General features: G+C 43.3%; 1 protein-coding gene across 7 annotated transcripts in view; it reads right to left on the reverse strand.

The window, feature by feature from the left end:
* Positions 1-18: 18 nt before the first annotated feature.
* Positions 19-13,780, reverse strand: part of LOC130291329 (chemokine-like protein TAFA-1) — a 97,133-nt gene continuing 83,371 nt past the window's right edge. For 2 of the 7 annotated variants that reach the window (XM_056539988.1, XM_056539993.1), the window contains exons 3-5: positions 7,846-7,986; positions 4,181-4,305; positions 19-192 (exon numbers count right to left, since the gene is read on the reverse strand). In XM_056539988.1, coding sequence (XP_056395963.1) covers positions 175-192; positions 4,181-4,305; positions 7,846-7,986 — 284 coding nt within the window. In that variant the 3' untranslated portion in view covers positions 19-174. Of the gene's footprint in view, positions 193-4,180; positions 4,306-7,845; positions 7,987-10,767; positions 10,917-13,780 lie in introns of those variants that run through there. The other 5 variants (XR_008847884.1, XM_056539989.1, XR_008847885.1 and 2 more) reach the window with 3 other exon arrangements.

Here is a 13,780-nt window from a genome sequence, read left to right on the forward strand (position 1 = left end):
GCTCTATGTTCTCGCTCACACACAGGACTTATGTTTATTTCCATTTGTCCCATCAGTCATTATCCCTCATACAAACAGCAGATAATACCGCCATAGCGGATGACAAAGGCGGAATGTCCATAGAACCGCGTACTTGTATCGGGACGTCGCTTTACGTCACTATTCGCTCCATTTTCAGTATCTTGGGTGAATCTGGAAAGACAAAGAAGATGTTACAGACATATGTAGGTGCATTGTGCATCACTACAACTTGAGCAGAACTACAACTCCCATCATGCTCTGTCAGTCTTTGGCTTTCAGGGCATGATGGGAATTGTAGTTTTGAAACAGCCGTAGAGCCACAGGTTGGAGAACACTGCCTTCGAGTAGTGTTTTCCAAACAGTGTGTCTACAGCTGTTGCAAAACTACAACTCCCAGCATGTAGTTTTGCAACAGCTGGAGATGCATTGTTTGGAAAACACTGCTTTAAAGGAACAGTCTGGACGAAAGCAACTCGTAGTGTTATGCTATTGTATTTAAAGTAAAAGCAAAGCATAAGGGTAGGGTCACATGTAGCGTATACACTGCGTAATTCACGTGACGAGTGTCAGTGCTCACAGGCTGTGGGTCTATTATTACTCCCATAGACTTTGCTAGCACAGAAATATTCAGCATCAAATATGCTCCGTATACGCTACTTGTGACCCTACCCTAATGGGTACGTTGATAAGCCATGGCATTAATACCCCTGAGTAATATGGATTGTCTGGTGACAATGGTGCCTGTCAAAATGGCCGAGTGTAAGGATCTGAGCAACTGTGACCAGGGCCAAATAGTGACGTGTAGACTCCGGGGTCAGATCATCTCCAGAGCGGCCGGTCTTGTAAGGTGTTCCCGGTATGTAGTGGTCAGTACCTAAAGGACAAGGTAAGGACAACGAGGGTGAGGGCCATGGTGCCTCAAGGTGTGTGTGTGTGTGTGTGTGTGTGTGTGTGTGTGTGTGTGTGTGTGGTGTTGGGGGAGGGGGCATCACAGCTGTGCATGGGTGTTCAGATCACACAAGACATCACAGCTGTGTATGGGGCCCCGCAGGCTGGTCAGATCACACAGGGCATCACAGCTGTGTATGGGGCCCCGCAGGCTGGTCAGATCACACAGGGCATCACAGCTGTGTATGGGGCCCCGCAGGCTGGTCAGATCACACAGGACATCACAGCTGTGTTTGGGGCCCCCGAAGGGTAGTAAGATCACACAGGACATCTCAGCTGTGTATGGGGCTCCACAGACCCGTCAGATCACACAGGACATCACAGCTGTGTATGGGGCTGTGCAGACCAGTCAGATCACACAGGACATCACAGCTGTGTATGGGGCCCTGCAGACCGGTCAGATCACACAGGACATCACAGCTGTGTATGGGGCTGTGCAGACCAGTCAGATCACATGTGACCCCATGTTCACCACCAAAAGTGTCAGCAATGGGCATCAGAACTGAAGCATAGAAGAATGGAGAAAGGTGCCTGGTCTGATGGATGACATTCTCCATCACGTGGACGGCCGTGTGTGTGCGTCACTTACCTGGGGAAGAGATGGCAGCAGGATGCATTATGGGAAGAAGACAAGATGTCGGGGGCAGAGCGATGGGCAATGTCCTGCTGGAGATCTTGTGTCCTGCCATCATGTGGAGGTTACTGTGACATGTACCACCTACCTACTCATTGTACAGACCAAGAACTCTCCTTCATGGCAGTGGGACCCCCTAATGGCAGCGGCCTCTATCAGCTGGATAATGCCCCTGACCACACTGCAGACATTGTTCAGGAACGTGGCAAAGAGATCAAGATGGTGACTCGGCCTCCAGATTAATCAGATTTCATCTGATCGATCATCTGTGGGATCTGCTGGAGAAACAAGTCAATCCACGGAGGCCGAACCTCATACCTTACAGGATCTGATACCACAGGACACAGCACAGGGCTATGGGGTCCGGGCTTCGGGGATCACAGGACAGGGCTATACGGTCAGGGGGTCACATTACGGGGCTTTGGGGTCCAGGCCTTGGGGGTCACATAACAGAGCTTTGGGGTCTGGGCCTCAGGGGTTACATCACAGATTATAGGGTCAGGGGTTGACATCACAGGGCTATGGGGTCCAAGGCTCAGTGGTCGCGTCACAGGGCGGGCTATGGGGGTCACATCAATGGCTATAGGTTCCAGGCCCTGAGTGGCAGATCACAGGGCTGTGGTGTCCAGGGGGTCACATCACAGGGCTATGGGATCTGGTGCTCCGTGGGTAACATTACAGGGCTATGGGGTCTGCTTCTCGGGGGTCACATCACAGAGCTGTGGGGTCTGCTTCTCGGGGGTCACATCACAGACCTGTGGGGTCTGCTTCTCGGGGGTCACATCACAGGGCTGTGGGGTCTGCTTCTCGGGGGTCACATCACAGGGCTATGGGGTCTTGGTATTGATGGGTCAGAGCACAAGAAGAGCCACACAATAATAGGTGGGGGTAACTTTATGTTATGACTGATCAGTATATAGCAGAAATCCTACTAAACAATATGGATTCAATGCAGTAAATCCTATAAAGGACCTTTAAAAAGAAAAGAAAAAAAGAGAAAATTCTGTACTTTCCACCATTGGATCTACAGTATAAATGACAATCCTGCGACTTGACACCTCCGCCAGGAGAAAGATAAATAGGTGTCAATATTTCCTGCAGATTGTTAGCAGCAGATGATTAAAGGGGTACTCCGGTGAAAACCTTTTTTCTTTTAAATCAACTGGTGGCAGAAAGTAAATTACAGATTTGTAAATTACTTCTATTAAAAAAAATCTTAATCCTTCCTGTACTTATTAGCTGATGAATACTACAGAGGAAATTCTTTTCTTTTTGGAATGCTCTCTGATGACATCACGAGCACAGTGCTCTCTGCTGACGTTATTATAATAATAATAACGCTTTATTTATTGTTGTCCTTAGTGGGATTTGTACCCAAGTCCCCAGCACTGCAAGGCAGCAGTGCTACCCACTGAGCCACCATACTGCCCTTAGCATACATCTGCTATGTCAGCAGAGAGCACTGTGCTTGTGATGTCATCAGTGTTCCAAAAAGAAAGGAATTTCCTCTGTAGCATTCATCAGCTAATAAGTACTGGAAGGATTAAGATTTTTTAATAGAAGTAATTTACAAATATGTTTAACTTTCTGCCACCGGTTGATTTAAAGGAAAAAAGGTTTTCACCGGAGTACCCCTTTAAAGACTCATTCATACCTTCAGGTATTAATTGCAATTATTTGATCCAATGTTGGGAACAGATCATAAATAGGGGGGAGTCTTAAAGGGGTACTCCGGTGGAAAACTTTAACTTTCTGGCACCAGTTGATCTAAAAAAAATAAATAAACAGATTTGTAAATCACTTCTATTAAAAAAAAATCTTAATCCTTCCAGTACTTATTAGCGGCTGTATACTACAGAGGAAATTTTTTTCTTTTTGGATTACTTTTCTGTCTTTCCACACTGCTCTCTGCTGACACCTCTGTCCATGTCAGGAACTGTCCAGAGCAGGATAAAATCCCCATAGCAAACCTCTCCTGCTCCGGACAGTTCCTGACATGGACAGAGGTGTCAGCAGAGAGCACTGTGGTCAGACAGAAAAGAAATCCAAAAAGAAAATAATTTCCTCTGTAGTATTCAGCAGCTAATAAGTACTGGAATGATTAAGATTTTTTTTTTAAGAGAAGTAATTTACAAATGTTTAACTTTCTGGCACCAGTTGATTTAAAAAAAAAAAAAAATGTTTTAGGGTACGTTCACACGCGGGGGTTTTAGCGGAATGTACACTGCGGAACATCCGCCGCAAGCCCCATTGAAGTCAGTAGGGACTGTGGCGGATTTTCCTCAGCGTAAATTCCGCCGCGGAAAATCTGCTGCGGACAGCCGAGAAGAGCCCGCCCACTTTCAAATACGCAGCGGAAAACCCGCTAAAAAATCCGCACGTGTGAACGTACCCTTACACCGGAGTACCCCTTTAAAAAGGAAAGACTGTGGAACTACACATGTTGCAAAACTACAACTCCCAGCATGCCCGGACAGCCGTTGGCTGTCCGGGCATGCTGGGAGTTGTAGTTTTGCAACTGCTGGAGGTGATATATGTGTTTTGGAGAAGGGTACGGTGTCCATGTTGTCCTCTAACCTTGGTGGTCTTTATGCGGCCCCCCTGGAAGCAGATCCAGCCAGAGTTATCAGGAAGGGTCTGACATTCTTCCTCCTGCAGACAGGGCTCCATGTCGCACCACCACTTCCCCATCACGATGGAAGCTGAGGATACGATCATATACTGTTATCTAGCGCCACAGATGTCACCGCCACACCATGTCACATGATCTAGAATGTTAACGTCTGGTCTTGCGCCAGAAGCAGCGCTCAAGCTTCCATGTCCTCAGGCCGGGTTCATACGCTGCCAGCCAATATGGCCTCCGTCCATGTATGAAGCCGCTTTATTCCTCTGGCTGATTCCTCCACATCTCTCTGGGCAAAAGTGATTATGATGTGTAATGCCAAGGACGGGCGAAGCGTGGCACATGGTGCTACCAAAAAGGGGACCCTACATTATATCATTTTTGTCCAGAGTGTTCCCTTAAAGGGGTATTCCAGGCAAAAACTTTTTATATATATATATATATATATATATATATATCTACTGGCTCCGGAAAGTTACACAGATTTGTAAATTACTTCTATTAAAAAATCTTAATCCTTCCAATAGTTATTAGCTTCTGAAGTTTTCTGTCTAACTGCTCAATGATGATGTCACGTCCCGGGAGCTGTGCATGATGGGAGAATATCCCCATAGGAGCTGGACAGCTCCCGGGATGTGAGTCATTAGAGAGCAGTTAGACAGAAAACAGCAACTCAACTTCAGAAGCTAATAACTATTGGAAGGATTAAGATTTTTTTAATAGAAGTAATTTACAAATCTGTTTAACTTTCCGGAGCCAGTTGATATATAAAAAAAAGTTTTTGCCTGGAATACCCCTTTAACCCAATGCAGAATGCTAAGTGGTAAACCAGACTTTATGGGGTGGTCTTTATATTCAGGGATAGACAGAGAAATTTTTTTTTCCCCAAAAACAGCACCACCCCAGGCTATATGTGGTACTACATTTTGGCTCCATTCACCTAATGGAATTGAGCTGCAATACCACACGCAACCTCAGGACAGGATTGGCACTGTTTTTGTAAGAAATTAACTCTTTTGTATCTATCCATGGATAACCCCTTTAATTGTACTGAAAATGACAATGGAATAGCTCCCCCTGCTGATAAATGTATGTTTTTTTTTTTGTTTTTTTTTTGCAATTAAAGAGGTTATCCAGGGATAGAAACACAGAGATGATTTCAAAAGACAGCACCACCCCTGTTCTGGTAATGTAGTCAAACAGACTTCATGGGGTGGTCTTTTAATCCAGGTATAGAAACACAGAGCTATTTTTTTGCCGAAAACACCACCATTCCCATCCCTAGGTGTGCGGTATTACAACTTGGCTCCATTAACCTTAAATGGAAAACATTTTTTTTTTTTTTTTTTTTTTAAATCAACTGGTTCCAGAAAGTTAAACAGATTTGTAAATTACTTCTATTAAAAAAATCTTAATCCTTCCAGTACTTATCAGCTGCTATTATGTACCACAGGAAGTTCCTTTCTTTTTGAATTTCCTTTCTATCTGACCACAGTGCTCTCTGCTGACCCCTCTCTCCATTTTAGGAACTGTCCAGAGCAAGAGAGGTTTTCTATGGGGATTTGCTCCTACTCTGGACAGTTCCTAAAATGCACAGAGGTGTCAGCAGAGAGCACTGTGGTCAGACAGAAAGGAAATTCAAAAAGAAAAGAACTTCCTGTGGAGAATATAGCAGCTGATAAATACTGGAAGGATTAAGATTTTTTAATAGAAGTAATTTACAAATCTATTTAACTTTCTGGCACCAGTTGATTTAAGAAAAAAATGTTTTCCAGTGGAGTACCCCTTTAATCCTTCCAGCACTTATTAGCGGCTGCAAACTACAGAGAAAGTTTATTTTTTATTTTATTTTTTCTCTGTCTGACCACAGTGCTCTCTGCTGACACCTCTGTCCATTTCAGAGCAGCATATGTTTGCTATGGGTATTTTCTCCTGCTCTGGACAGTTTCTGACATGGGCAGAGGTGTCAGCAGAGAGCACTGTGGTCAGACAGAAAAGAAATCCAAAAAGAAAAGAATTTCTTCTGTAGTATACAGCCGCTAATAAGTACTGGAAGGATTAAGATTTTTTAATAGAAGTAATTAACAAATCTGTTTAACTTTCTGGCATCAGTTGATTAAAAAAAACTACCCCTTTAATAGAACATAGCTGCACTACCACACACAACCTGAGGGTGGTGCTGTTTTTCAAAGAAATAAGCACTGTGTATCTATTCCTGGATAACCCCCTTAAAGGGGTACTCCGCCCCTAGACATCTTATCCCCTATCCAAAGGATAGGGGATAAGATGTCAGATTGCCGGGGTCCCGCTGCTGGGGTCCCCGGGGATCGCTGCTGCAGCACCCCGCTATCATTACTGCGCAGAGCGAGATCGCTCTGCACGTAATGACGGGCAATACAGGGGCCGGAGCATCGTTACGTCATGGCTCCGCCCCTCGTGACGTCACTGCCCGCCCCCGTCAATACAAGTCTATGGGAGGGGGCGTGGCGGTCATCACGCCCCCTGCCATAGACTTGCATTAAGGGGACGGGCCGTGATGTCATGAGGGGCGGAGCCATGACGTCACGCTGCTCCGGCCCCTGTATCGCTCGTCATTACGCACAGAGCGAACTCGCTCTGTGCTGTAATGATAGCGCGGTGCCGCTGCGGCAATCCACGGGGTCCCCAGCAGTGGGACCCCGGCGATCTGACATCTTATCCCCTATCCTTTGGATAAGGGATAAGATGCCAGGGGCGGAGTACCCCTTTAATTGCAAAAATTCATAATAAATTTACCAGAAGGGGAAGCTTTTCCATTGTCAGTTCCAGTTATATAGTAAATAGAGAGAATGCATAACAGAGCAGCGCTACATGTGCCGTCACTTTAAAACCACCAGCATTGTTAATATAAGAAGATGTATGCTCACCTTTTTGAGTCGCGCTTAGGGCACAACAACACAATTAAACATTAAACAAACAGTTGACGGGTTACCGCACAAAGTCTCAAAGGGTTCCTCTGGTTAAATCCCAGTTCATTTGCAACAAAAAAAATTTCTCCAGGGTACCCCTATAATTCTTTCCTGAACACTTCAATTATTTGTAGGATGAAGATGGCTTTTATTTTACATTTCTTTAAAAAAAATAAAAAAAAAATAAAAAAGGGGGCAACACATTTCGAATCTGGAATTCGCTCTCTTTTAGGATGGATGGAATTCCTTGAACACATAAAAAAAAAATGTTAAGTATTGGAGTGTTCCGGATAGAACTAATTTTGCAGGAATACACATTCGACAGCCAGGGATTGCGCCCAAGAAACTGGATTTACATTCTGTTATAGGCAATAAGCCATTGTTTCCCAACCAGGGTGCCTGCAGCTGTTGCAAAACTACAACTCCTAGCATGCCCGGACAGCCAACAGCTGTCCCGGCATGCTGGGAGTTGTAGTTTTGCAACAGCTGGAGGTACACTGGTTGGGAAACACTGCCATAAGCTATTCTTGGGAGAATTGGTGGCATTTTTGGATTTTTTTCTTCAGAAGTACACACATAGGTACTTCCTCCCTTACATCTCTAGCCAATTACAACACTCAGTCCTTACTCTATGCCAGTTTTTCCTACCTATCTGTATTTATATGACTTACCGTCCACACAAGAAGGCTTGTCCCGGGTTGTCCCTGCCACTTTTCCCGGCAGGCAGGAACACTGTACGGTCTGCGATCGCTCCTCAATGCGGTTCCTGTTACAGCAGCGATGAGCGGACACAACCCGGCAGGTCCCCCCAGCTGTAATGTATATAAAGGTATATAGATTAAAGAAAGACAATAACCATACAGGTGCCAATAATCTATGTGGATACTTTATTTTTATTCATCTACTACACTGGACACAGTGATTTATTTATTTTTAAGTTTTTTATTTTATTTTTTTATTTTTTTAAAGTTTTTTCTTTATAGTTTAATGGCTTTCCTGAACTCGCTTAAGCCCGACTGCTCACTTTGGCGTTTACATTTGGCTCTTGTTAGTTAAGCAGCTGACGACTGCACAATTGTGGCTCAAAGTCCTATATTGATCGTGTCGTAGCAGAAAGCAGCCACTTCTGTTAGTGAATTTTTTTGCGCTTTTTTTTTTATGTATTTATTTTTATTTATTTATTCCCTAAAAGAATTGAGGGATTCCTTTTTTTTTCAGTTTAGCACAAATGCACAATCGAATTATAAAAATATAACACTCAATAATTGACTTCAATAAAACGGTGTTGGAATACCACATACAACCTGACAAGGTGTGGCGCTGTTTTTTGTAAATTAATTTTTTTATTATATTTTTTAATTTTGGCTTTTTTTTCCCCCAACAATGGGCTAAAATAAATTGGTATTGCCAATTATTTTCACCTTTTTATATGCATTGGTGACAACAATGGAACTAGAGATGAGCGAACTTACAGTAAATTTGATTCGTCACGAACTTCTCAGCTCGGCAGTTGATGACTTATCCTGCATGAATGAGTTCAGCTTTCAGGTGCTTCGGTGGGCTGGAAAAGGTGGATACATTCCTAGGAAAGAGTCTCCTAGGACTGTATCCACCTTTTCCAGCCCACGGGAGCAGCGGAAAGCTGAACTCATTTATGCAGGATAAGTCATTAACTGCCGAGCCGAGAAGTTCGTGACGAATCGAATTTACTGTAAGTTCGCTCATCTCTAAATGGAACACAAAAATCTAGTTTTTTTTTTTAACCCATAAAAAATTAATAAATTTGAAGGTGTGTGAACATGGTACAAGGGTACAGCTTTGCTCAGGTTTTGTGATGCAGTTTCAAAGCCAAAACCAGCGTCGGCAACTCCGACATGCGCGGTCACCACAGACTTTAATGCATATCTGAACGGATCCACCGAAAGAATGAACGGAAATTTATCATTGTGCACATTGCTGCAGAATACCTCAGAAATTCCACCCTTTTTATTTATTTTATTTAATTTTTTTTTAATCCACCCTTGGTGTGAAATGGAATCAAAAGAGGAGAAAAAACTAAAGTAGAAGTAGCATCTTTTCTGTAGGTTATGTAAATTATTATGACCCACGCGTGATTTTGGCTTCAAAACAGCACTGTGTAAGAAACATCCTATTTGCCAGATAATCGCCCTGTGTAATAGTGCCCTAAGTGTGGAGGTCCCCCCCCCCCCTCCCAGTACACAGGCATCCTATTAATTATAAATGAAAAAAAATGTCACTTAATTAAATAAATAAATAAAATTAAATAAATAAAAAACATTAAATAAATAAATTGATTATAAATAAAATAAAATTAATTAAACACTTAAGTAATTAAATAAGTAACATTTAATAAATAACATTATATAAATAAATAAAATTAAAAAAACATTAAATAAATAAAATTAATACAAATTAAATAAATAACATAAAATGAATAAAAAAAATTACATTAAATAAAATGATTGTAAATTAAATAAAATGAATAAATCACTTAAGTAATTAATTAGAAAAATAAAATAAATATAAAATAAAATAAATAACATTTAATAAATAACTAAATAAATAAAATAAAGAAAGAAAAAACATTAAATAAATAAAAATAAAATAAATAACACTAAATGAATAAAAACAAAATAAAAAATCAATAACATTAAATAAATAAAAAAAACATTAAATAAATTGATTACAAATTAAATCAAATGTATTAATCACTTAAGTCATTAATAAAATAAATAACATTAAATAAAGAAATAACATTAAATAAATAAAGTAAATAAATAAAAACCAATAAATAAATAAATATTTTATTAAATTAATAAAAAAAAGAAAAATAAATAACATTAAATAAATAAATAAAATTCATAAAAATAAATAAAATAAAAAAGTGTAATTCCTAATCTCCCCTGTAGTGGCACTGCTGGGAAATGGAATACTTTGTTCAATTGCAGCTGATCACTGGAAGTTTATCCCAACCAGGGTGCCTCCAGCTGTTGCAAAACTACAACTCCCAGCATGCCCGGACAGCCGTTGGCTGTCCGGGCATGCTGGGAGTTGTAGTTTTACAACAGCTGGAGGCACCCTGGTTGGGGAACCCAGCACTGCCTGTAGAATCCATCCCTAGCACCATCTTGCCTTCCCATCTCTTGCACCCTCCGCTATCCCTCGCACTTGTTTCTCTGATCGTTCTCCATCTGTCTCCCCCACAATCTCTCGCAGTCTCTGCCGCAGCCCTGTTCCTCTCTCTTTCTAGCAGATGGCATGTGCACACCCGGTCCTAATTTCTTAAGAGTCTGTGCCAGGATCTGGGAACATATCTGGCAAGAATAACAGGAATGATTTTTTTTTCCCTTCCCCTGGCAATGGTCAGGGCAGGAAGGCATGCAATGGGCGGCTATGGGAATCCATGAGCTGAAGAGTAGCTGTAAAGTAGGGCACGGCCATTGGGGACGCGGTGTCTTTGGACGAGCGCAAGGTTTGGAAGAGGAGTTATGATTTTGGCGCGGCATAAGAGGGGGATGAATAAAAATGTCAAGTTTTAAGGAGGCTGGAAGATGGTGGAGGGGGGCACTTACAGATGACGGGCAGCTGGCTGCTGTCTGTGAAGTACTGATAGTGCGGGGGCCACAGCGGAGACAGGTCGGGCATCTGGACATTGTGCTTGGTGTAGGAGGTTGTGGCTGCCAGAAACCAGAGACAGGACATGGAGAGGAGGACACCGAAGCTGAGAGGAGAGATGGAGAGGAGGGTTATGTATAGTCCAAAGACCCCATTAACAATCGCATAGGGGGCTCAAATATCCCCCACACCACCCCCCAAATATAACAACACATAGACGACTAGAAGAGAACATCTCCTAGAATATCTTCTACACTGCTCCTAGAGACCACCAAATATAACAATAGGGGGCTCAAATATCCCCAACACCCCCCCCCCCCAAATATAACATCACATAGACGACTAGAAGAGAACATCTCCTAGAATATCTTCTACACTGCTCCTAGAGACCACCAAATATAACAATAGGGGGCTCAAATATCCCCAACACCCCCCCCCCCCCAAATATAACATCACATAGACGACTAGAAGAGAACATCTCCTAGAATATCTTCTACACTGCTCCTAGAGACCACCAAATATAACAATAGGGGGCTAGAATATCCTCCTCACCACCACCCAAATATAACATCAGATAGAGGGCTAGAATATCCTCACCACCCCCCAAATATAACATCAGATAGGGGGCTAGAATATCCCCCCCCCCAAATATAACAACAAATAGGGGGCTAGAATATTCTCACCACCCCCCAAATATAACATCAGATAGGGGGCTAGAATATCCCCCCCCCCAAATATAACAACAAATAGGGGGCTAGAATATCCTCAGCACCCCCCAAATATAACATCACATAGGGGGCTAGAATATCCTCACCACCCCCCAAATATAACAACAAATAGGGGGCTAGAATATCCTCACCCCCCCCCCAAATATAACAACAAATAGGGGGCAAAAATATCCCCCACACCACCCCCCAAATATAACATCACATAGAGCAGTGTTTCCCAACCCAGTCCTCAGGGCACACCAACATTCTGGGGTTTTTCAGTTACTCCATTGGAATAGAAGAGGGAAAATTTAAATCCTGGACTGTTGGTGCCTTGAGGACTGGGTTGGGAAACACTGACATAGAGGACTAGAAGAGAACATATCTTAGGGGACTAGAATATCTTCTACGCTGCTTCTAAAGACCACCAAATATAACAATAGGGGGCTAGAATATCCTCCTCACCCCCCCCCAAATATAACAATAGGGGGCTAGAATATCCTCCTCACCACCCCCCAAATATAACATCACATAGGGACTAGAATATCCTCACCACCCCCCAAATATAACAACAAATAGGGGGCTAGAATATCCTCCTCACCCCCCCCCCCCCCCAAATGTAACATCACATAGGGGGCTAGAATATCCCTCCTCATCACCCCCCAAATATAACAACAAATAGGGGCCAGAATATCCTCCTCATCACCCCCCCAATATAACAACAAATAGGGGCCAGAATATCCTCCTCATCACCCCCCCAATATAACAACAAATAGGGGCCAGAATATCCTCCTCATCACCCCCCCCCCCCCCAATATAACAACAAATAGGGGGCTAGAATATCCTCACCACCCCCCAAATATAACAACAAATAGTGGGCTAGAATATCCTCACCACCCCCCAAATATAACAACAAATAGGGGTCTAGAATATCCTCCTCACCACCACCCAAATATAACAACAAATAGGGGTCTAGAATATCCTCCTCACCACCACTCAAATATAACAACAAATAGGGGTCTAGAATATCCTCCTCACGCCCCCCCCCCCCCCCAAATATAACATCACATAGGGACTAGAATATCCCAAATATAACCTCACATGGGGGATAGAATATCCCAAATATAACAACAAATAGGGAGCTAGAATATCCTCCTCACCCCCCCCCCCAAATATAACATCACATAGGGGGCTAGAATATCCTCCTCACCCCCCCCCCCAAATATAACATCACATAGGGGGCTAGAATATCCCTCATCACCCCCCAAATATAACAACAAATAGGGGGCTAGAATATTTTCACCCCCCCCCCCAAATATAACAACAAATAGGGGGATAGAATATCCTCACCACCCCCCAAATATAACAACAAATAGGGGGCTAGAATATCTCCTATGCTGCCTGTTAAAGACCCCCCCCCCCCATATATACCATCATATAAGGGACCGGAATATCCTCTACACTGTCTCCTTGAGACCCCCGAATATAACATCACATAGGGGGCTAGAATATCCCTCCTCATCACCCCCCAAATATAACAACAAATAGGGGGCTAGAATATCCTCACCACCCCCCAAATATAACATCAGATAGGGGGCTAGAATATTTTCACCCCCCCCCCCCAAATATAACATCACATAGGGGGCTAGAATATCCTCACCACCCCCCAAATATAACAACAAATAGGCAAATAGGGGGCTAGAATATCTCCTATGCTGCCTGTTAAAGACCCCCCCCCCTCTATACTGTCTCCTTGAGACCCCCGAATATAACGTCACATATCTTCTACGCTGCTTCATAGGGACCCCCGAAATATCACATAGGGACTAGAATATCCCTCCTCTGCCCCCTAGATATCCCCTAAACAGTGACCTCACATCTCCCCCTGGGGCTGGTGGCCATGTTCACTGTAGGTCAGGTAGCTGTGACACCATTGCACCTCAGTACAACCACCTGTCCACAGAACATGAAATGATGGCGTCCTTCCAGCAGCGCCCCCTATAGACTCCTCCTTTCAAGTATGAAAGATAAGAAGCAGATGATGAGTACAGGCTGGAGGGTGATGAGAAGCAGATGATGAGTACAGGCTGGAGGGTGATGAGAAGCAGATGATGAGTACAGACTGGAGGGTGATGAGAAGCAGATGATGAGTACAGGCTGGAGGGTGATGAGAAGCAGATGATGAGTACAGACTGGAGGGTGATGAGAAGCAGATGATGAGTACAGGCTGGAGGGTGATGAGAAGCAGATGATGAGTACAGGC

Source organism: Hyla sarda, chromosome 9 (genome assembly GCF_029499605.1).
Source record: "Hyla sarda isolate aHylSar1 chromosome 9, aHylSar1.hap1, whole genome shotgun sequence".
Taxonomy (NCBI): domain Eukaryota; kingdom Metazoa; phylum Chordata; class Amphibia; order Anura; family Hylidae; genus Hyla; species Hyla sarda.